The sequence below is a fragment of the Pseudophryne corroboree genome, chromosome 2 (assembly GCF_028390025.1).
Source record: "Pseudophryne corroboree isolate aPseCor3 chromosome 2, aPseCor3.hap2, whole genome shotgun sequence".
Classification (NCBI taxonomy): domain Eukaryota; kingdom Metazoa; phylum Chordata; class Amphibia; order Anura; family Myobatrachidae; genus Pseudophryne; species Pseudophryne corroboree.
In genome coordinates this window covers 310,209,316-310,231,697 of record NC_086445.1, presented here as the reverse complement: position 1 = coordinate 310,231,697, position 22,382 = coordinate 310,209,316, and the positions used below count along the sequence as shown (strand labels likewise).

At 35.2% G+C, this 22,382-nt stretch overlaps 1 protein-coding gene across 7 annotated transcripts in view; it reads left to right on the top strand.

Annotated features, from left to right (window-relative positions):
* Window positions 1-16,484, top strand: part of DACH1 (dachshund family transcription factor 1) — a 516,624-nt gene extending 500,140 nt beyond the window's left edge. For all 7 annotated transcript variants that reach the window (XM_063952924.1, XM_063952923.1, XM_063952921.1 and 4 more), the window contains one exon: window positions 14,835-16,484. In XM_063952924.1, coding sequence (XP_063808994.1) covers window positions 14,835-14,872 — 38 coding nt within the window. In that variant the 3' untranslated portion in view covers window positions 14,873-16,484. The remainder of the gene's footprint in view (window positions 1-14,834) is intronic.
* Window positions 16,485-22,382: the final 5,898 nt, after the last annotated feature.

Genomic DNA, 22,382 nt, shown 5'->3' with positions numbered 1-22,382 from the left:
CCACATAACTAATAGGCTTTAAAAAGTCCCTTTGTGATTAATTAATTTCTTTTTTTGAAAGAATTGATCAAGATGATGGTCTAGTATAGAAACATATCTTTTAGTATTTCTAAGGTTATTAATATGTAATGGTCATAATGCTGTAGACCAAATTTCGGTTGTATTATGAAATAATATTTATGTTTGTACTGAATTGCAATCCAATGACTAAGTAAGTGAATGGATACCTTTATTCAGAATGTAATGTAAGTTACACAAATGTCCGCAAAAGACATTTGTAAATCAGTAACTCATTGTAACTTTTACATTGGCTGAATGTATATTGATTGCATTTTATTTTGAAATATTTTAGCTAAGTATCAGAACAATGTACTTGCAAAACAAGAACTTTTTGTCTTCTCTTTGGATCAATATTTATAAATGTATGTTCAAATGTGCAAATACTTTCCTAACATTGTGTAATAGTAAAGCTATTTAACCTTTACTCATGCATTCTAATGTGGGAAGTTAGGAATACATTATATTTAAAGACAAAAGATAAGTAGAGAAACACACTTGAAGGAAAACATTTCTATTGAGGTCAGAGAGCAATATTTTATGTTTTGCATAGATTTCTTCATATTTGATAGAACACTATAGCCTGTGTGTCTCTTTTTTCTTGAATTTTATCATAAAGATTTAGCACACTAAATATCACGTTAGATGACGTTTATATTGAACTGTGTCAAATTATTGAGTGGTTTTATGCAGTAGACCAGTTTTCTTCAAGTGGTATGTAGTAAAAATGTCAACATTTACAAGGTCGACATCGCAATGTCGATATAGGATGTAGACATTGTTATAATGTTGACACTGAATATGTCAGTACATGCAGAATGTTGACATATTTGCAATGTTGACTTGTGAATGCCTAAATTTAGCACAGGCTGCCAGTGACTGGTTATTATTAGGTTGTTGGAGGAGAGGGTTAGGGTTAAGAACTTGGAGGAGGGTTAGGTTACAGGATTGGAGGTTAGGGTTAGGTACTAGGGGGAGGGTTAGAGTTAGGTAAAAATATTGGAGGTTAGGGTTAGGCACTATGGGGAGGGTTAGGCTATGGGAGTGGAGGTTAGGGTACTAGGGGGAGGGTTTTTAGGTTACGTGAGTGGAGGTTGTGGTTAGATACTAGGGGGAAGGTTAGAGTTAGGTTACAATATTTGAGGTTAGGGTTAGGCACTAGGGCGAGGGTTAGGCAATGGGAGTGGAGGTTAGGGTACTAGGGCGAGCGTTTTTAGGTTACGGGAGTGGAGGTTGTGGCTAGATACTAGGGGGAGGGTTAGAGTTAGGTTACATTATTGGATGTTACGGTTAGACACACCTAAGTTAAGTGGCAGGCCACTCAGACAGTGGGGCCCACCCTGCTCTCTGCACTGGCTATTCATCTGACATTACTCAAAATAGTCTGTGTGGGGGCCAGGGGATAACTCATTGCTAATCTGGGCAGCAGTGGGGCCCTTAGTACTCAGGGACCCCGGTATAATGCACCTGCTGAACCAATGGTAGTACAGCCTCGGACTTCATTAATACTTTCCACGGACAGTGGGGTGCATGTATCCCATTTTCTCTCTGCATTCTGATTGCCATAGAAGAAGGATGTGCTTCTCAGCATAATATAAGAAATATAGAAATTCTACCATCATTCTAAGACCAAAAGTTAGCTTAGGAACACATGTTAAATGAAACATAAATGTTCAGTATCATGAAATTGAAACTAAGGTCCTTTGTATGTTCTTTTTTTTTTTAACTGTAGAAGCCTGTCAGAAAATATGATCATAGAACCCCTTAGCTAACAGATTGCCAGATACACTCCATGGGTTGCATGGGCTGCCCTTTTTCCTTCAAAAACATTGTAATAAGTTAAATCCATTTAAAATGTAAATAAAAATAATACACCTACTGTATCTGTAATAACATACAGTGGAATTAAAATGTGTGTCAGGAAGCATGTATTTCATCTTTCTGCACAATATTAATTGATTCTTAATTGGGCCATAATAAATAATTTATAATAGGGCAACAATTATTATTTTATTCCGTTATAGAAGATAGCAACATCATAGAATAATAATTGTTGCCCCTTCATACATTTTTTAGCAATCATTTAATATTTGCATATGATATAATCCATTATTTTGTTCTATTAATAATTGTGGCCACTAATATATTCATTAAATAATAATTATAAAAAGATTAATATATGTTTTTTATCCTCTTATGCATTACATAATAATTTCCCTTATAATAAATGTACAGATGTGTCCTTGTATGTCATTGCTGTGGGAGGCACTGTGTCACAGCCACACATCACATCATACCGCAGCCTCCTGCAGCTGCTGACTCCCCCGTTCTAAGCTATGGGTAGCAGGAGTGTGCGTATGCACTCTCCCCACCACTATACGCTATGTCATAGCACACAGCAGCAAAGATATAATAGGGCACATCTGTATTGTGCTTCAACTTTTTACCAACTTTTTTCATGCACAAAAACTAAAAATTGTTTGCATAGAGTTATCTTCAGGCTATGTGTATAAGGGGGATGTTGTTGGGATCCCAGAGCATGGGACTCTGGCAGTCAGAATGCCAATGCCGGAATCCCGACACTTATTAGAATGCCAATGACATAAGTATGCTGGGGAGGTTAGGCTTGGGCTGCATGGGAGGGTTAAAGTTGGGCTGTGGAAACGAGGATTAGCTTTACTCTGTGGGAAGAGATGGATTGGGGGGAGAAAGATAATTAGGGTTAGCTGCCTCCTGCGCCCCTATTGAGATTTCAAGCAGTCGGGATGCCAGTGTCAGTTCTGGTCTGACCGCAAGCATCCAGACTGCCAGTATCCTGTAACCCAATCAGTAAAAGGTGTATATGAAAGATAAACATATTCAGTGTTTAGACTTGGGTACTATCCCCATGTTATCTCATTATGATATGCAAATATTCCAAAATGCAGAAAAATCCTATATCCAAAATACTACTGTTACCAAGCCTTTTGGATATGGGAGACTCAACCTGTAATCAGTCATTTGTCACTACTCATTACAATATACCTATAGAATATGAGCTTGCTATTTGGGATAACAAATATTATTTTTCTATATTTATTTTTTTATTATTATTCCCCTGCAAACAGTGAGCTTTCATCAGAATATAGCACGTATTTTATGCTTTATTGGTATTTATGAGATTTTAGATCTAATTGAGCAATTAATATGTATTGTCAAATAACACATTTTGTTTCCCCCAGCACCCTGAATGATAGCAGTAACCAGATTTAAATTCCATACAATATCTTAGAATTCAGAGATGTCGGTTACATATATCTTTGCAACTGTATGTGTGACCCCCAAGCTGCATCAAGGCCTATCTGTATATTTATATTGAGGGTCCCTAGTGCTATATCTAGGTGCTGGGGGGCGTGGCACCCAAAAAAAATCAGCATAAACCAGACAGCCCATTACATGATACCAGTGAAAAAACTATAATGTTAACAGATTAGTGTTTAAGAAGCCGAAGCTATAGCGAAAGTGATACAAAAATCAGATGTAATTAAAATAAGAAATAGTGTTAAGGAAATTAGTATGTGATAAGTGTTTAATGTAAGGGTATGCCACAATAAAGCCATCCAGCATATATTTGCTTGTCAAATAACACAAAAGCTAATAATGACTGCAAAAATAGCTGTTCAGTAGACAATTATTTGTGTACAGGTCAGTGTTACACTGGCATCAAGAATGCTGTACTCTACTGTATATAGATAATAAGATAAATATACCATACATGTTATTTTAAAGGTTCTAAACATATTGATTAAGGTAAGGTTGATAGCATAATAATTTACTACAAAAAAAAGAAAAGGAAAGGAAACAAAGAGCCCTTAATAAAAACTAGAAGCATTATCTGGCTTTACCAGAGCCATAACTAGAAATCTTGGTGCCCTGTGTCAGAAAGAGAATTGGTGCCCCCCATATTTAAAATAGGGACAGTGCACGCTGAAGGCACATGTAAAAAATGTAGAGGTGTGGTTTGTTGGGGAAGGGGTGTGGTCACAAAATAATACCAATATATATTACGCCACACAGTAGTCTCCATTATTCAAATTATGCCACACAGTATTGTCACTTATACACATTACACCAGGTAGAGCCCCGTATATACATTATGCCAGGTTGAGCCCTCTTTTACACATTGCACCAGGTAGAGCCAGTCAAACATCATTTCACGTTGTTCCCGTTTTACACATTTTGCCAGGTAGAGACCCTTTTACACTATGTGCCAGGTAGAGCCCCCTTTTACACATTGCACCAGGTAGAGTCCCCTTTTACAGTGCCTGGTAGAGCCCCTTTTACACATTGCACTCGGTAGTGCCCCCTTTTAAACATTGCGCCAAGTAGAGTCCTTTTTTACACATTGCACCATGTAGCGTCCCTTTTTACACATTGCACCAGGTTGAGTCCTCTTTTACACATTGCACCAGGTAGAGTTCCCTTTTTACACATTGTGCCAGGTAAAGCACCTTACACATTATGCCAGATAGAGTTCCCTTTTACAGATTGCACCAGGTAAAACCCCCTTTTACACATTGCACCAGGTAGAGTTCCCTTTTACAGTGCCTGGTAGAGCCCCTTTTACACATTGCACTCGGTAGTGCCCCCTTTTACACATTGCACCAAGTAGTCCTTTTTTACACATTGCACCAGGTAGAGTCCCTTTTTACACATTGCACCAAGTTGAGTCCCTTTTTACACATTGCACCAAGTAGAGTCCCTTTTTACACATTGTGCCAGGTAGAGCACCTTACACATTATGCCAGGTAGAGTTCCCTTTTACAGATTGCGCCAGGTAAAACCCCCTTTTACACATTGCACTAGGTAGAGTCCCCTTTTACACATTGCACTTGGTAGTGCCCCCTTTTACACATTGTGCCAAGTAGAGTCCCTTTTTACACATTGCACCAGGTATAGTCCCTTTTTACACATTGCACCAGGTTGAGTCCCCTTTTACACATTGCACCAGGTAGAGTTCCCTTTCAACCATTGTGACCTGTGTGTGGTATGTGTGGTGTATGTCTGTGTGTGTGAGTGATACTTACATTCAGCTCAGGAGTTTGCTGTGGCCAGCCCTTTTCATATTTCTCTCTTCTATAGAGAGTCCTGAGAAAGAAACAGATATCGGGAGACAGGACTCGGGTGGGGTGGATCAGTACAGGAGCTGACATCAAGAGGCATATTCATCATGAAAAATTGTGACCTGAGAATTTTTAGTTTTACATTTTTAGCCTTTTCATTCACAATTTTTACAGTATTCATAATTCCTACATTAAATTTATCACTTCAGAAAAACTACTACTTTTGCAAACACAGCTTTTCTTAAAGTGATATTTTTCTCCTGAGCTGGGCACTGCTCAGTTAAGTCCCCGTGATCATGCCCATTATTGCCGGTTCTGCCCATCTGCAGAGGTCTGCCAGCCGCGGATCTTCCTCCCCCCTACCGACTCTTATTGTTGGGTCAGCTATAGTATGGGGAGTGTAGAATTTGTGACAAATAAAAGATAATGAATATGCCCCTTGGTATTTAATGTTACGATTATGGCTGTAGAAATCAACCATCTTAGGCTAAGCAATAGCGGCACAACTGTACACTGCTAAAAAATAATTTCATGCATACTACAACTGTAAGTGTAATAATTAGAATTCTGTATAATGAGTGAAACTAACTCGTTACAAAGGAGCACACTATTTTGTAACAGAAATAAAAAAATATAATTTGAGTGCGAAAATGTCAAGTTCATTTTGTTATCATAACTTGTATTAGTTATGTTCATAATGCAGATATACCACAATATTTTTTCTATTATTATTTCAAATGTTCAAACTATATTAATGAGAACATCACTTGGAGATCTAATTATTTCTATTTGTCTTGTGTCACACTTTCTAATTCCCCTATATTAGAACAGCCAAAGCAAATTAATTGCTTTTCCAGCAGTTGAACCAGAGCCAAGAATGAGCTCACATTCTCTTTCCTTTTACGTCTTTCTAGGACTGTATTGTGTTAGATTTCCCTCTCCTTACAAAGCATGGTCTTGAGAATACCTTATTACACTTATTTTGTTGCCTTACACTTGATGAAATGTATATACGTTTAAGTGACCCACTAGGAAAGATAAAGTTCTTTTACATCAAAACAGTTAAAGTGAAATTAAAATTAAATGAATGAATCTCAGTGAAGCAAAAAAAGCAGTAATTAATGGTTCCCTTAATTGTCTTCATAAAATATTTGCATGGGTCTAATTTGCATAATTTGCATGTATTAATTAATCTTTCAAAGGAATTTTGTGCTGAGAGAAGCCAAAAAATCTCTTTGTTTTATTTAACATCTAATGAAATATTTATCTTCTTTAATGAACTTCTCATCTTCATTAAAAAAAAATTGTGCAACTTTGTGTGTTTTAAATGTTTTTATAATTGAAGTCTTCTGAAAAACCTCTTTAAGCTTCAAATGTCGACAGAACAAACATATTATTCTGCTTTCTGCATCATTTAGCGGCAACGTACATTATAAACAAATGAAAATGTATACAACTGCTTATTTTTGTTTTATTATGATACAGTGTAATTTAAGAGAATATCCCAAATTCCATTTGTTTTGTTTGCAGACGATTTTATTTTCATAACTCCTACTTTGTGAAACTGATACATGTATGTACATTCTTAGGCTGGGGAAAAAATGTAGCAACACATTTTTATTCATGTTTAAACTATTTTTGTGGTTCATTCAAAACAATCTAGTTAGCATTATCATGCTACCACCATTCAATCATACTTTTGGATTTCAGTATATTGTTTATTCTGTTGGGAGCAAGACATCACATTAGTACAGTATGTTCCTCTAAGACACAAAGTAAACAGTGATTTTTCTGTATACCATTATACTTTTATAAAAGTTGCATAAATATTATGTACAGTCTCTTTTTTATGACTAATAAACATCTTTCCTTAACAACTCCTCCCATATTATAGCTCAACCTCACTTTAACAACATATCCAGAAAAACAAATATTGTATCTCAAATTTTCAGACTATATTAAACTTAGAGGGACATCAACATGCTATTTCTCCTTATAACACATTTGTAAGGATAAGTAGCTGCAACAATTGTACATACTGTACATGTCCTCATTTATTATGTGTATTGGATGTGATCTACAAGACACCACTGTTTCCATAGCTGATATATCTACTGTAGATGGACTGTCCATCTAGGCTTAGTTGCCCAAAAGGAGGTACACAATGCTGCTAAAAGGAATTTGAGCTGTTCCTCTGATTTTTTATACTTATAGATTGCTTCCACTGTAAGTAAAAATGCTGGTTTTTCTCCCCTAAGTGAAGGTGAAAATGATCTGAATTATAAAAATATGAGGTATTAATACAGTGATTATGTTTTGGCCAAAGTAAACAATCTTTTGTGCTATTGCACAGCTCCTACTCATATGTACCAAGATGCACAGAGTTGATATCTTTGAATCCAAGATAACTTTAATAACTTAGAGGCATATTTATAAAAAAAAATTGGACTTAGCCCTGATGCTTATACATTTTTATTGCCGTTTATTGCGGCAGTAAAAAAATTAAGGATCGGCAGAATGTATAAAAAAAAACATATTTAAGAACAGCGGTTCTCATAGGAGTTTGTCCATGTGATGTGCAGCAAGAAAGGTGATCACTAACACAATCACTTTACTTACGGGTCAGAGACCTTGCCATACTACCACACATGTGAGGTCTGCTGACTGCTCATGTGTGAGTGGCCATTGACGGGTAGTGATCCTATGCATACCTTAGACATTTTAGTGTGGGGGCTTCTTTTGTGATAAAAAATGGACAACAGCAGATATCTCCAATATCTGCTGCAGTTCTTAAAACATATATCCGACTTCTGAGAGGAGTGAGCTGGACATATTGGCATATGGTGAATATACAGTATGTTACATGTAGTACAGAAGTTTAGGGTAATCAGGTTCCAGAATATGAGCAAGTGTTTCTTAGATAAATGTGACAGTGCCATTTTGGTCCATGCCATAAGATTGACTTATTTTCTTCATGTGATCTGAGTGTCAGAAGCAGTTCACCAGTTAAATGTAACTAGAATTAACAGTGCAATAGAGTTATAAGGACTTTTTTGGCACCCTTGGTTGAATATTTTCATTGAAAGAACATAACCTTGATAGTGTACAAATCTAACATATTTCTGTGTAATTCAATGCGCAGTTACTACATATTTTCAGAATTCAAAAGATGGCATGTTCCAGTTTATTACTCATTTTTAAGGCCAAAAAGCTTGAATTGTTGGACCTAAAATTATTCTAGACTGAGAAAATGAACCTCCTACCTCTCCGAAGTTGTATCTACCCTTAACAACCTTAGACTGCTCTAAGCAGCTGAGAGATCATTTGAAAATAGAGAAAATTGACTGTTACAAAACAGAGATACAATGTAAAAAGATATCTAATGTAAATGCTTCCAGTTTGGAATTTGGAATTTTTCCTGTCAGAAATATCATTAGGTTGGAGTACTACTGAAATCTAAGCAAGATATGGGAGAACCAGAAATATCTGCTTATAAAGTTTGGTTAGCAGACAGTGGAGAAGTGGTCCACATGTCCACAGTAAAAAAAAGATCTGTATAGTAGAGTTATCTATACAGTAATCAGTTAAGCCAGACACATGTTGCAACAAAGTGCTGTCAACAGAAAAATATTTTTGGCCATAACTGCAAATATAAATTTGGAGAAAAACTGTTAAAGCATTTAAAGAAAGGAACACATTGACATATTTTAATCACTTGCCTTGTGTGGTTGCATTATATACAACCACACCAAGCTGGGCATTCCCTGATGCGACTGTGTCAGAAATACCTGCTGGTGGCTACTGGAAGTTAATTCTCCAGAAGCCGCCGTGCTCAGTGCACCTGACCATCCCCTCTATTGCATTAGTAACCTACCCTGATTCTTCTCCTCCAGGCCAGGGTACAGAAGGGGGGAAGGCGATCCTAACAGGATCACCTACCCCTGGCTGTAGGAAGACAGTCTTCATGCACCCCAGCTCAGGAGGCTCAGGCAGGCTGTGGCTTCCCTTCTCTACCTGGCCACAGTCACTGGTGGGTGGCAGTTGTGATCAGCAATACTGATAGAATAGCCCATCAGTCTTGGTTTGACTGCAGCCTACCTTTACCTGGGTTTTCCAATCTCCCAGCCAGTATTGATGGACAAACTCAAGAACAACCACCCATTGCTGCTGGCTGCTGTTCTTCTAGGACTGTGAAGTTCTGCAAGAAATCTATGTAATATGATGTTTTGAATTGTAAAAAAAAAAAATTGTACTGTGTAGTATTTTTATTTAAAAAAAAAGTTCCCAAAATTGTGGATGTTTTAAATGATGAAATTATTATACATCTATTTATCCTTGATTCAGTATAAGTTATTAATCTTTATTTGATAATAAAATACTGAATCAAGTCTAAATAGCTATTATTTACTTAATTTGATTATTTTAAGAAATATGCAGTTGAGGACATTTTTGTACAAAATATTAGCCAGTTAAGTAGTTAAACATACTGTAGGGTCAAAATTGCTTAAAGTTACGGCATGTGTGACAGTAAGTAGCACACTACTGTAATCACTGTTTGTATGAAAGATTATATTCTGCTAAATCAATCCTTGCAGCTAATGTCCCATATTCTGTAAAAACTTTTAAGTGTGATAAGAGCCTGGTTATTTCAGCAAGATAACAATTATAGGTTATCATTTTTTTTCTGTCCTTCACAGTCCCCAGATTTAAATATTATTTCAAAATGGCTGTGATTTGTTAATCTTAAACATGCAAAACAGAAAAAAAACACAGAAGGGTTCAGCAAGTGAGAGTGGAAGAAGCTGCATAAAGCAAGATTTGGAAAGTACTTAACTGCCTATAAAAAATGTTCAAAAGCTGTGAATTCTGTGAAAATAGGGATAATACTATTAACTCACATGGTACTCAATATTTTCTCTAGTCACAGTCCCTATATAATCACTCAGTGAAATGCAACAAATAAATACTAATTGCATATTTAAATGTTTGTACCCTGCAGAGGTTATGGCTACTTATTTTCATTTAAAGAATCACTGATCATGCAATTTTAACAGGTTCTCAAATGTTTGCGAATAACTTAATATACATAATGTAAATACTGTATATTTAAAACAAAATATTTGACACTTTTAAAGCATACAGTGTAACTTGGCAAACATCTGTATATGTTCAGGTATAAACTTATACAATTTATACGTACTTGGGACACATTGATTAACAATAGAGGGTACATGGTAACCATTTACATGTATAAGGGTTCATACCAAAAGGTTTAGGTAATATTATTATACAGTAGCTGTATGCACTTTGGAAATGATGCTGAACAAGTGACTATAACTATGCTGTTAAAAAAATGCTTTCAGACAGAGAAGGAACACGTAAGGACAAATGCACATATCTCCATTTACTTTTGCTGAAATAAAGATTAAGTTCTCCTTTGTATATTTGATTATTAAAAACTTTTACTGTTTTTTTTGGTTACAAAATGTGACAACTTTGACATTTCTTTTACACACAGCTAAAAAAAAAAAAATATATGACCATTATAATACAGTATACAGATCTTTTTTTAACTATTATTTACGCATCTTGTAGTTAGCAAATCTTGCCTCTAAATACACTAGTGCTGATGTTACTTACTTATCTGATCCCTCTGCCGCCATCTGCTGGCACAGAGCTGCAAGCTACAAACTACAATCTGCAATATAAATCCTTACTATCTTAAAACTCATTTAAAATATTTTATTTTAATAATTTTTACAAATTTCTGCCAAAACCAGAATATAGATGAGAGAAAATCGCCTTTTAATGTTACTGTGAAATAATAACTAAATGCAGCATACTCAATCTTTAATATGCAGTTTACCAAGCTCTTTAAGTGTACTTCATTATTTGTTCACTATAAATAATGTTTATAGACTATATGGCTTTCCTATTAATGATATTAATATTACAAGTTTAGCTTTAACGATCAGAAAAGCAGGATGCTTACTGGCAAGGTATTTGGATTTATGCTTAAAGAAATACAGGAAAAATATAAGATACTTAGGTCATGGTGCTGTTTTCAAGATATGTCATGTTTTAGTTCAGATCCTTCTCAAGATACCATGTTTACTATACTAAAGCATTATGATATGTATTATCTCATGTCTCAAAGTGTCTACAGCGCAATGTCTCATTCCAACAGCAATTTGACATTCAAATACATACATGATGTACACAATACAGTATGTCATACTTAAATATTAATATCTCCAAATTTGCGTCTACTATACAGTTCCTTAAATGAATGTTTATTAAATATTATTTTTAGATACATAGTGAATACATATGTGACTGCCTGCGTTGTTGTGGCATGCATGTTACAGGATAGTGGGAGTGTGCATATGCACGTACCCTCTATCCATTCAGTTTACATTACATGAGGGACTCACTGGTGCAGTTGAGTGCTGCATGCCATGTACACATCGCAGCAATACTATAAAATGCTGCATGCTGCAACAACAAAGTGCTACATACTGCAACAATACATTAGGAGGACACGTGTTTATATATATATATATATATATATACACACACACACACACACACACACACACACACACACACACCTAATTGGTTGCAGGTAAACTCCACTGGATTATTTTGCATTCAGTACTCCACGTATATTTAGCAGCCTTTTGCAGGAGTTTTTTGTCCCATATATAAGAATTGTTCCTTTATATAGTAAACCACCAAGATCCTGTTGAATGTGCAGCTTCCCTTTACAAAATATTTCCCAGATTCTTACAAGAGAGTTATTGGATATCTAAAGAATTGCAAATAGAAGGAGGCTCTTAACAGTGTTTAACAGTTTTCATGATATAAAAAACAAAACAAATATTTGAACTTCTGGGAAAAGAGATTCACACCAATGTTTATAAATAAATAGGTAGATCACCACTTCACGTGTGCACCACAGTGCTGTCTCCTGACCAAGGGCTGTTTCCACCTCTGCTAATAGCTGGCCCTTCACAGAGGTTTCCTGGGACTTGCTGCTTGTTCCACTTTGTGGCAGATATCTGGGTATAGACACCTTAAGGTGTGTACACACGGTGAGATTTTTTCATATGATTTTGACTATATAGTCAAAATCTTAAGGAAAGTTAGTGCAGATCGCAAGGTGAAAGTCGTCTTGCGATCCCGATGCGTTGCCGATGCGCTGTCAGTATCGCAAGTCTAGATAGACTGTGCAGGCATGTCAATTTTGACTATCTCATAGAAAAGATAGTCAAAATTGACACTTAGCCAAAATCTGACAAAGCCAGTATTGCAAGCACAGTCATTATGTGCTTATGATACCGACCTAGTCCCTATCGCACAGTGAGAATCGGGGTTAGCCAGAATCTCACAGTGTGTAAGTCTCCACATCCTGCAGATGGCTCAGGGTGATGTTAGAATCCAGGCCACACCCCTACATGTTTTGTCATAGGACTTCATCAGAGGGAATAACACCTTTTAGTATTTAGAGCCACCTAGAGCATCCTTAAGACACACCGGACACCCCTCTTATTGCTGGTCCTAGCAGCTCCGCCCCTCAACATGACAACATGACATCACGTGCTTGGGGCACAGGGCGTGCACATGGCTTATTTTAGCCCTGCTTTGGCCCTGTAAGAGACATGTAAATGCTGCCAAAAATCTTTGATTAAACCATTTCTATCAAAATGCACTTTCTGTGCTTGTGATTATAGTTTGTAGTTTCTTTCTTTAAAGTAATGTGAATTGTCTAATTTTGATTTTCATCTCTCAACAGATGAAAATCACAGGGCTGAATTTATGTTCATGTATCATCCTTTTTTATTGCACCTCTACTGTACATAAGAAGATAACCAGATTGTTGAAAAATAATCATTTCAATTTAAAAGCATTATTGTTTTGTAAAGTACATTACGTGCAATCCTTAGCAAATGAGAGATTAAATTAACTGAATGCATAAATGTAGAATTATTTAAACGAACTCTTGAATTTCACAAAAAGCAAGCCATCACATTAATTATAGTTCATATAATTTGAATGAAAGTATTTTACCCATATGTCACTTAATAAAAGCAACTATCAAAACTAAAAGCAAATCACTAGCATCAAATTATCTAAATAGCAATTGTATCCACAGAGCAGCTTTGTGTTTCCCAAAATAATGAAAATAAACAATCTTGTTCATTTAAAAATATGGCTGAAAAATGTTACACAGCTTTGAAAATATATGTTTTACATTTAATAGCAAATGTTCTAATATTATTTAAAATGATTGGCAGATGTTAATTTTTATTGCAGACTTTATATATTGTATTACATCACCTCTCAGTCATCCTTCTTTTTGTAGATGTCCAGTTTTTATGTCATCTGGCATCCAAAATTGAAACAAACGCTTTTTAAAAGTGTGTGTATATATATATATATATATATATATATATATATATATATATATAGAGAGAGAGAGAGAGAGAGAGAGAGAGAGAGAGAGAGAGAGAGAGAGAGATGCAATAAACGGTGGCACTCTGGACTTCGAAGTGAGGAAATAAATCACCAACACATCCTGGTTTACATCAATGTTTCAGTGCCACCGCACTTTTTTCAAGATTCAGTGAACAGAATCTTGATAAAAGTGCAGTGGCACTGAAATGTTGATGTAAACCAGGATGTGTTGGTGATTTTTTTCCTCACTTCAAAGTCCAAAGTGCCGCCGTTTATTGCATCTACATGTGGCTGTGAGCTTTGCAGCCTAATTTCGGAGGGCACCTGGCAAGCAATCAGTGGGATACAGTCTGAGTGCCGGATTCTTGTTTGTATATATATATATATATATATATACTGTATATACTGTATATTGTATAGCTTAGCGACCTAGAAAGAAACTGTGGTATGTATGATCTCAATTTGACATCAGACAGAGGGGCAATAAAGGAAAAACCAGATGCTTGACACTTGGCACATGCAATTTGGAGGCTCCTCAAGTCCAAAATGACTATGTATATGTAGGGGACCACCAGCATCAGAGAAGCCTTGTTGAGGCCTGGTGGCTTTGCAATATTTCTGAAGATATATGTCACTAAAACCTCTGGATTACCCATCCCTTTCAAGCACCTGATTTATACTGTCAAATTGAAATGAGCAATTTGCAATCTGTTTTGTTTGTATATGCAGGAGCAAATGCTCAGGGCTGCAGGTGTAGATCTCAGAACCAGCTGCTTCTCCCATGGGGAGCTTTACATGGCTTGCTCATGAGTTAGTAGCCCCAAGAATCTTTTTGTGTTAATACCTGAAGGAAAAACTGCACATTTTATTTACTTGCAAATTTTATTAATCTAACTCTCTCTGCAAATGTTATATCTGCCCCCCTGCTGTGCACATGGTATTGCCCAAATGCTAACAAATTTGCTGCTGCGATCAACTCAGAATTACCCCAATTGTTTTTACAGATTAATGTGTTTAGGGATTACAAGCACATACAGAGAAAGCTGCTGGAAAAGAAAATTCTATTACAATTGGTGGAAACTGTTCACTGACCTTCATTTTTAAGGCTATATTTAAAGTAACACTAATCATTTTTGTGTTACTGATACAGCATAATTATATTTGTAATGTCAGTTATTAAGGTATACATAAACATAATAATTTTTGTTCTTTTTCTAGATGGAAGACTCTATTTAAAGACCAGTGTAATGTACTGAAGATACAACAGAAGGTTCCGTGGGAGCATAATGTAGACTCATTGGAATGTCTGAAGGATGTAAATTCTGACAGTATTCTCTCCACTCGCCTACCAATGTTCTTCAAGCATACTGTATTGTCAGGCTTGCAGCCTGTGACTACTAGAGAGTCTGAAAGGTTTTGTAACTGTGTCAGTGGCCCTTCACTTGTTGGATTTCGTGCAAGATGCTGCTGCAATTCTGTAGACACTGTAATTATCAACAAACAAGACCCACTGTACTTCTTTTTTTAAAGGAACTTGTCAGACATTTCTATAATTGAGCACACTAGAACCCTCCAGCAGTGGCCGCTAAGACATCTGAAACATTTTATCACACGTAAACCAGCAAAGATGCTTAGACATGAAGGATCCTAAAAGGGCATGCACTGAATGGAAAATCAAGAAATTAAAACAATTAACTCACGACTGAAATGGAAGTTTTTACATAGTAACATTGTTTTCTTCTTAACGTTATCACTTTTATCCAGCGATGGAAATACCTGCTCTTGAAAACTGAACTACTGTATTTAATGAAAAGAACTCTTTTTCTCGAATGTAATCTAACTACTTTGTGTTTTTGAGCCTCTTGTCCAGAAACAACCAAACCAGTAACAGAACTTACTTCTTCAGTACTGTGGGGTTCAGGAAAAATACTTTGTTTATTAAAACTGCAGGCCATGTGTACATAGACACAGTCACAAGGGAGGTATTATGTATGCAGTAGACTACTAGTGTTTAGTAAGATCATTTTAGACAATACAATATGTTTTGTCACTCTGTTGGTTATAAAGAAGCCTTTATAGTTTTAACGCATGCAGGCATGTAAATATTTGTCCTGAAGTCACAGTATTAATTGATAACATTTTAAGAGTCTGGTGAAAAGAAAAATTCAGCTGCTTTTATTTGTTTATTAAATCTTTTATGCCCTGAATCATCACTAGTAGGGTTAGTATTTGGCTGATCAGCAAGTTCAGACACCAGAAATATTTTTATATAATTCTGTTCATTTTTGAGTGAAAGTCTTTGAATAAACAAACCCTAAACACTTGATATATCCTTCCACTAATATTGAGTATTGACCTGACAGCTTTCTGTCTACTCACTACTGTATGGTATGATCACTGCCCATCTACTTATTGTAGCTGTACAATGTAGTATGAAAGGAAGGTTTTTTTTGTCTTTTTAATGTGTTAAATGAAACTACACATTTTCACCATGAGTAACTGGAAATTAGAACATAATATAAGTGATCTGAAAAATAAATTTTTCACATTTTGTAATTTCTGTGTACCCCTTTAAAGACTGAGTTCATAAATTAGTTCTAGAAAGTGTAAAAATTTTGGTTTCTACACATATCTAGTTTTATGCACATAAAATGTAATTTATTTTGTTATAATGCATTAAAAGTTGTTTTTATTGTCAAAACTGAAAGTTTATTCATTTCAACTTGGTAATAAGTATTGTTTGTGTTAAAAACAACTGGAGCTTGTAAAGTCTTCCATGATGTACTCTGACATAACCCTGTGCAAGAACCTGAGCTATACATTTCAATTCACCATTGTAATTTTTAAATAAAATTATTGTATATACAATTTCACATTCTTTTTTTATGAACCAAGCAATATTTTTCAATAAAATATTGTTAAGCCTTTGTAATATTTTTTTTAAGCTTCAAACTTTCTGTACTAATTTACCACCGAATAACGTACTATAGGAAATACTTTTTACTAGTTTTAGCTACAGTATATTTTTAACACGCAGTCTTTAAGGGGTAGACAGCCATAGCCTGTTGATTTTTATTCACTATGAAATGAGTCTAATGAAAGTAATTCAATTATATTGTGTGGGTTGGGGTACAATGGTTTGTACTTGTTTATATAACTTCAAGGCTAGAGCATCTTACAATAAATAATGAAAGTACCTATTCATGTGCAGATACAGACATTGGGATGAAGTACCAATTGGTGACCAGATCTATATCTATTTTTGGACCAAATTAGCCTGGCTGGTTAATTATATAACTCACTGGCCAGATGCTATTTCTATGAGTCCTATTTGACATTTAATTGATCGCCATTCGATGATGATCAGGAATGCCACTTATTGTTGCCCCACATATTCCAATTGACAATTATAATAATTAATTACAAGCAGAATTTTTGATATCTTCAAGTTTCGACTTCCATTTACATTATAAAATGTCAAATAAATGAGTCATCATGAAACGGATTTCATATACAAACTTAATTGCAATTAGTTTAGACATGGTGTTATAATGTTCATATTTATATAGTTGCTCTTGGTTGCAGTAATATATTACTGCATAACACACACTGAAAATAACTGGAGATTTCAAATGGTGAAAGTGTTTAAAAAATGTTGAATTTGCTTCATTTTGAAATAATGCATTGTCTGTTTTGTCTATTTTTTACATTTTTTATATTCTTACAAAATTATGAGCTACCATCAAAATGAAAAACCTGTATAGATAGATTTTTTAAATATATAATTTAGCATGTTAATGTACATGAAAATATAGTATTACATTAAGTTTTATTTATTGGCCGCAGTCTGCTGCATTTTATTCTAGATAGTAGGAAAAACAGAAAAGGACTGGATTTAAGGGCTTCCAATGTTTAGATAGACACTGTCTAGGTCGACAATCAATAGGTTGACCCCATATGGTCGACATGCATTAGTTCAACACTGATGCATTTGGTTGACTCTGACAAAAAGTCGACATGTACAAAAGGTTGACGGGTTCAAATGGTCGACATGGCAATGGTTGACTCACATATGGTCGACACTTGTTGCCACAACATTTTAAGGGTTTTTGCATTTTTTACACCTTTTTCATACTTTACTAACCATGTAGACTACAACTGGGAAAAGTAACCTGTGCTGAGTTCAGCTGTAGCAGAGCAAGACACCTTGCCCGCAGCATGGCAAACGAAGCATGGGGGCGCAGTACACTAATTGAGGTTCCCTGTGCTCTGACCTTTTGTACATGTTGAGCTGTTCCTGTGTTGGCCTTTTGTCAGAGTCAACCTAGTGCATTGCAACCTTTTGTCAAAGTTGCCTAATGCATGTTGACCATATGGGGTCGACCTAATGACTGTCGACCTAGACATTGTCGATTTTGTATACCATACCCGGATTTAACTTACAGTAGTCAAAGTGATCGGTCAGGTTTAAATGATGTTATTGACTTCCAGTTGTTGCCCGTGATGCCATACCAAATTACTTGCAACAGCTCCCAGTGTTAGGACTAGTTCATTTCAAGATGTAATAACCATTGTTTGTGTTTTACACAACTGGAGCCTTGATCACAAATTGAGATTTTGGTAATTTTGTTCAATCCATATGGCTTGAAAAATAAGCAAATAACAACTTGGATCATTTAAATTTAGATCATGAGCGCAGTTTTATTTCTTTAGGGTAGTCATACAGATGAACTCCTACATTTATGGGAACATTACATGCATTCACCTGCAATACAGAAACAAGACCTGCTTATGACATGAACAATACTTATCCTATCTAAATGTTGAATTTGCTTCTACACGTCATCTCATCAGACCAGGGGCAGAACATGGCATTATCGGCCCCATTGCAAATTTTGGGTAAGAACTGTTTTGGACTTCTCAGAGGACACCCATGCTCTGCTCTTATGAGCATAATAGTAGCTGTACTCCCTGAAGTGTCAGTAGCTCCACCACTATACTAGCCTATCAATAGATGACATCAATAAGATTTAAGAAGCAAAAAAATAAATGGAAATTTTGTTTGTATGTGACAAATTCTATAAATGTATAGAATCCATAAAATACTTATAGTTTCTTATATATTTTTAAGAAACTATACTTGCCATATATTGGGCTGATAAATTATAACTGAAACGTGTAAGTCAATCTATTAGACATTCTTGCATTATTGTCTATCTGGTGTTTATTGACTTATTAGAAATTTTTGTAAGTGGCTTCATAGATCACATCTACCATGGGAAAATCTGCTAACTAGGGAAATACTGTAATAGCAAAAAAATGTGGTACAGTAAAAGTAATGATAATTATGTTACAATAATATTTAGAAATGTTATGTTCTTATTTTTGTAAATAGAAAGCAAACTTGAAATGTAATTAACCTTTACTTTAACACAATACTAATGTGTTATACATTTTAAACACACAGTACAGTACATTTTCATAATCTATTTTAGTAACATGTACAGTAGTGTGTTTCTTTCAGATTAATTGTTATATATACAGCATCCTCAAAAAGATAGTGGATGTGCTGAAGATGCCAGAATAAGCCTGCTCCCTCCATTCTATATCAGAGGCGACTGTGTTGGGCTAAGCCCAAATGGAACTTCAACAAGACACTCAACAGAATCATCAGAATCATCAACTAAAAGATGGTTGTTCCATCTGTTAACAAAAGAGTAAGCACTGGCATATCTTCTGAGTGTCTCTCTATTGGACTCAGATCACAATTTCCCTTCTCTCCTATAAACTAGTTTATGGCCTGATGCACATGTATCTTAATTATCAATAAAAGATGGTTGTGCTATCTGTACACAAAGATCAAACATTTGCAGAACATACAAATTATCCTCATTTGAGAGATATTCCCTCTTTTGGAGCAAATCACTCTGTACCCCTTTTCTATTAAATTGATTTTGGTCTCATACATACAGCATTATAAATAATTTCACAATTTGGTTTAAAAAAAAACCTGTCTCCTAAATTTCTATTCACATCCACCCTACATATTAACTTATATTTTAATATGGTCTAATTTGTATTTTAATTTTGATATTGTGATACCTTTTTTATGAAAGTCTACTGAGGCATACAGTATGTTGGTGTTTGCAGCTGCATAATGTGGGGGTATGTTAAGGTAACTTCTTAAATATCTCCCTTGGACTTTCTGGAGTTTGGATGGGTGAAGTTAATGCAGTAATGGTTACCATCTCATGCTGCTTTCATACTGAGCTTGGTTTCTGGACCTGTTGTCCTTACACACATTTTCCTCCCATACTCAAAGTTATCCTGGACCCTAATGGCCTATATATACTGTATATCGCACCCTTGGAATCCCAAGTCTTCTCTATAATTCACATATATTTTAAATGTTAGAATATATATTTATGGAACCAGCACTACCCCACTAGTAGTTAATTTGGAAATTGCAAATTACTTTCATTTTGTATACTCTCAGATTTTATGAAATACCAGTAAACATGCATTATGTACCAGTACATTTATTAGATAAAGCTCATTGATTATATAGCTCATATTCACTTAATAACGATCAATCACAATTCTCCATTAAAAACAGATGGAACAATTTTCTTTTAGACAAATCTTGCACGGCACACTAATTTAAGGCATGATGTAACTCCACAGTGTTACTATGGAGTGGGAGGGATTAATATAACAAAACATGATGCGTGCTACTGTAGTTCATACCATGCAGTATGTCACAAAGAATTGTGCTCACTCTTTATTATACAAATTACGATAATACAAAAGTACAGTATGCCTGTAATTAAGAAAGTAAGATCATTTAAATTTCTATACAATGAAAAAGAAATGTGATTTCAATAATAATGATGAGTTTACATTTTATGATTATTATGGCATATATGAAAACACATTGTATTATAAAGTAGAAAACCAACAAGACACTATATAGTTGAAACTATGTATTTCAGTTCACTTAGCTTCCCTAATGACACCATACTGTAGTAAGTACAAATTAATTATTGATAACACTTTACCATTAGATTGTTTTGTCGGTTAATAAGTTATCTATCACACTTAACATAACTTGTAAGGTCTTTAGTAGAGTACATCTGTTATTATATATCACATCAGATGAGCATCTGTACTTAAACACATTGGGTATGGTCATACATATACTGTAGATATAAAAAATATCAGGACATTTTTAATTATCATTGGATATGAATTGCTTTACAGTATATGCTTAAGTATAAAGACAAATATTCTGCGGCTTGACTGAAACCTTTGTAACTGAACAGAGTCTTAAAATTCATGATTTGAGCAAATTATTAGTACAGTACCTTTTAGTGAAGCTTAGAATTGAGAAAAGTTGCTGTGAAATTTAGTATAGTATGGATTTTACTATTTAACAGACCACTGTGACAATATACAATATGACGTTTTGATGAAACAATCTTTGTAAAATATGTAGTCTATGGATATAACGATGGCTATGACAGTCAGTTTTGTTCTGTTGTGGTGCGGTTGAGATAGAACTTAGGAACCAATTCCACTACCAAAAGATAAAAGATTTTAGTCAATTGTGGAAGGAGGCGATTAATCCCCAGAAAAATGTTTAATATTTTTTTCTCATCTCAATTGAATCTTATGACTTTTCTTGTTTTTTTGTACTAGATCTTTTTGTAAAACACCCATCTGTAATAATTCTGCTTCCTGCATAGATAGCCTAATCTAGATTTGTATGCAGACCTGATGATTCACACACAATTATGGTGGTGGATGATTTGCGCATGAGCCATTATGCACATGTGCAGAATGAGTACTGCAATCACGCAACAGTGCCCGACAGCTGCCGCTTGATTGACCAGCTGCAGCCAGTTGGGGGTGAGGAGGGGATGGTGCCAGCCAGCAGTCCCAAGAATAGGACATGTTGCCCCCTTTTTCTAGAAGTGCCAAGGCCAGGGTCTGCATCTTCCGATGCTGATTTCCTGGTCTTGTTTATGGACCTGTGGTGAGTAACCTGGAGGTTATGCAGGTGGTCGATGGTCCTGCAGAGTGATGCAGATGCAGCAGCCAATCATACATGCATGCAGGAAGTGTCTATTTACACCAGATGCCAACTGCTGCATTAGCATCGCTGTTGTGTCCAAGGACGCACCAGCAATGCTAACAGCATCCACATCTGAATCAGGCCCAGAGTCACCAGTTTACTGATCCGTTTTGTAGACATTCTTAAAAACAAAAGAAATCCACTGTTTCATTTTGTGCAACCTAGTTAAATATTAGATTCATTTAGAGGGCATCAGTAAAAAAATAATAATAAATAAATATATATATATATATATATATATATATATATAAATAATAATACATTTTTTTATGAAGATTGTTACTGTGAGTAGAAATTCTGCCCTGACTTGAGTGCACATTTGTTTTGGATAGATCATGAAAATAACTTGTGCTTTTATTATTGTTTTATGCATTTGTTCTTTTAAACATAATTGTATTTGGTCAGTCATTACACTATCTACACACTCTATGCAAGGCTTGGAACATATCATCATCTTCATCTAGAACCTTTGAAAATTATCTATTTTTATCTATACAAGTTTTCTAAAAATGATTAAAAAAAATGTTATTGAATCTGTACAAAAATCTGTTTTTACATCATAATACAAGAATTGGCAATTTTTCTATTGCAGCTTAGTTATTTGAGCTTGGTTTTAATGTTTATTGTTATTG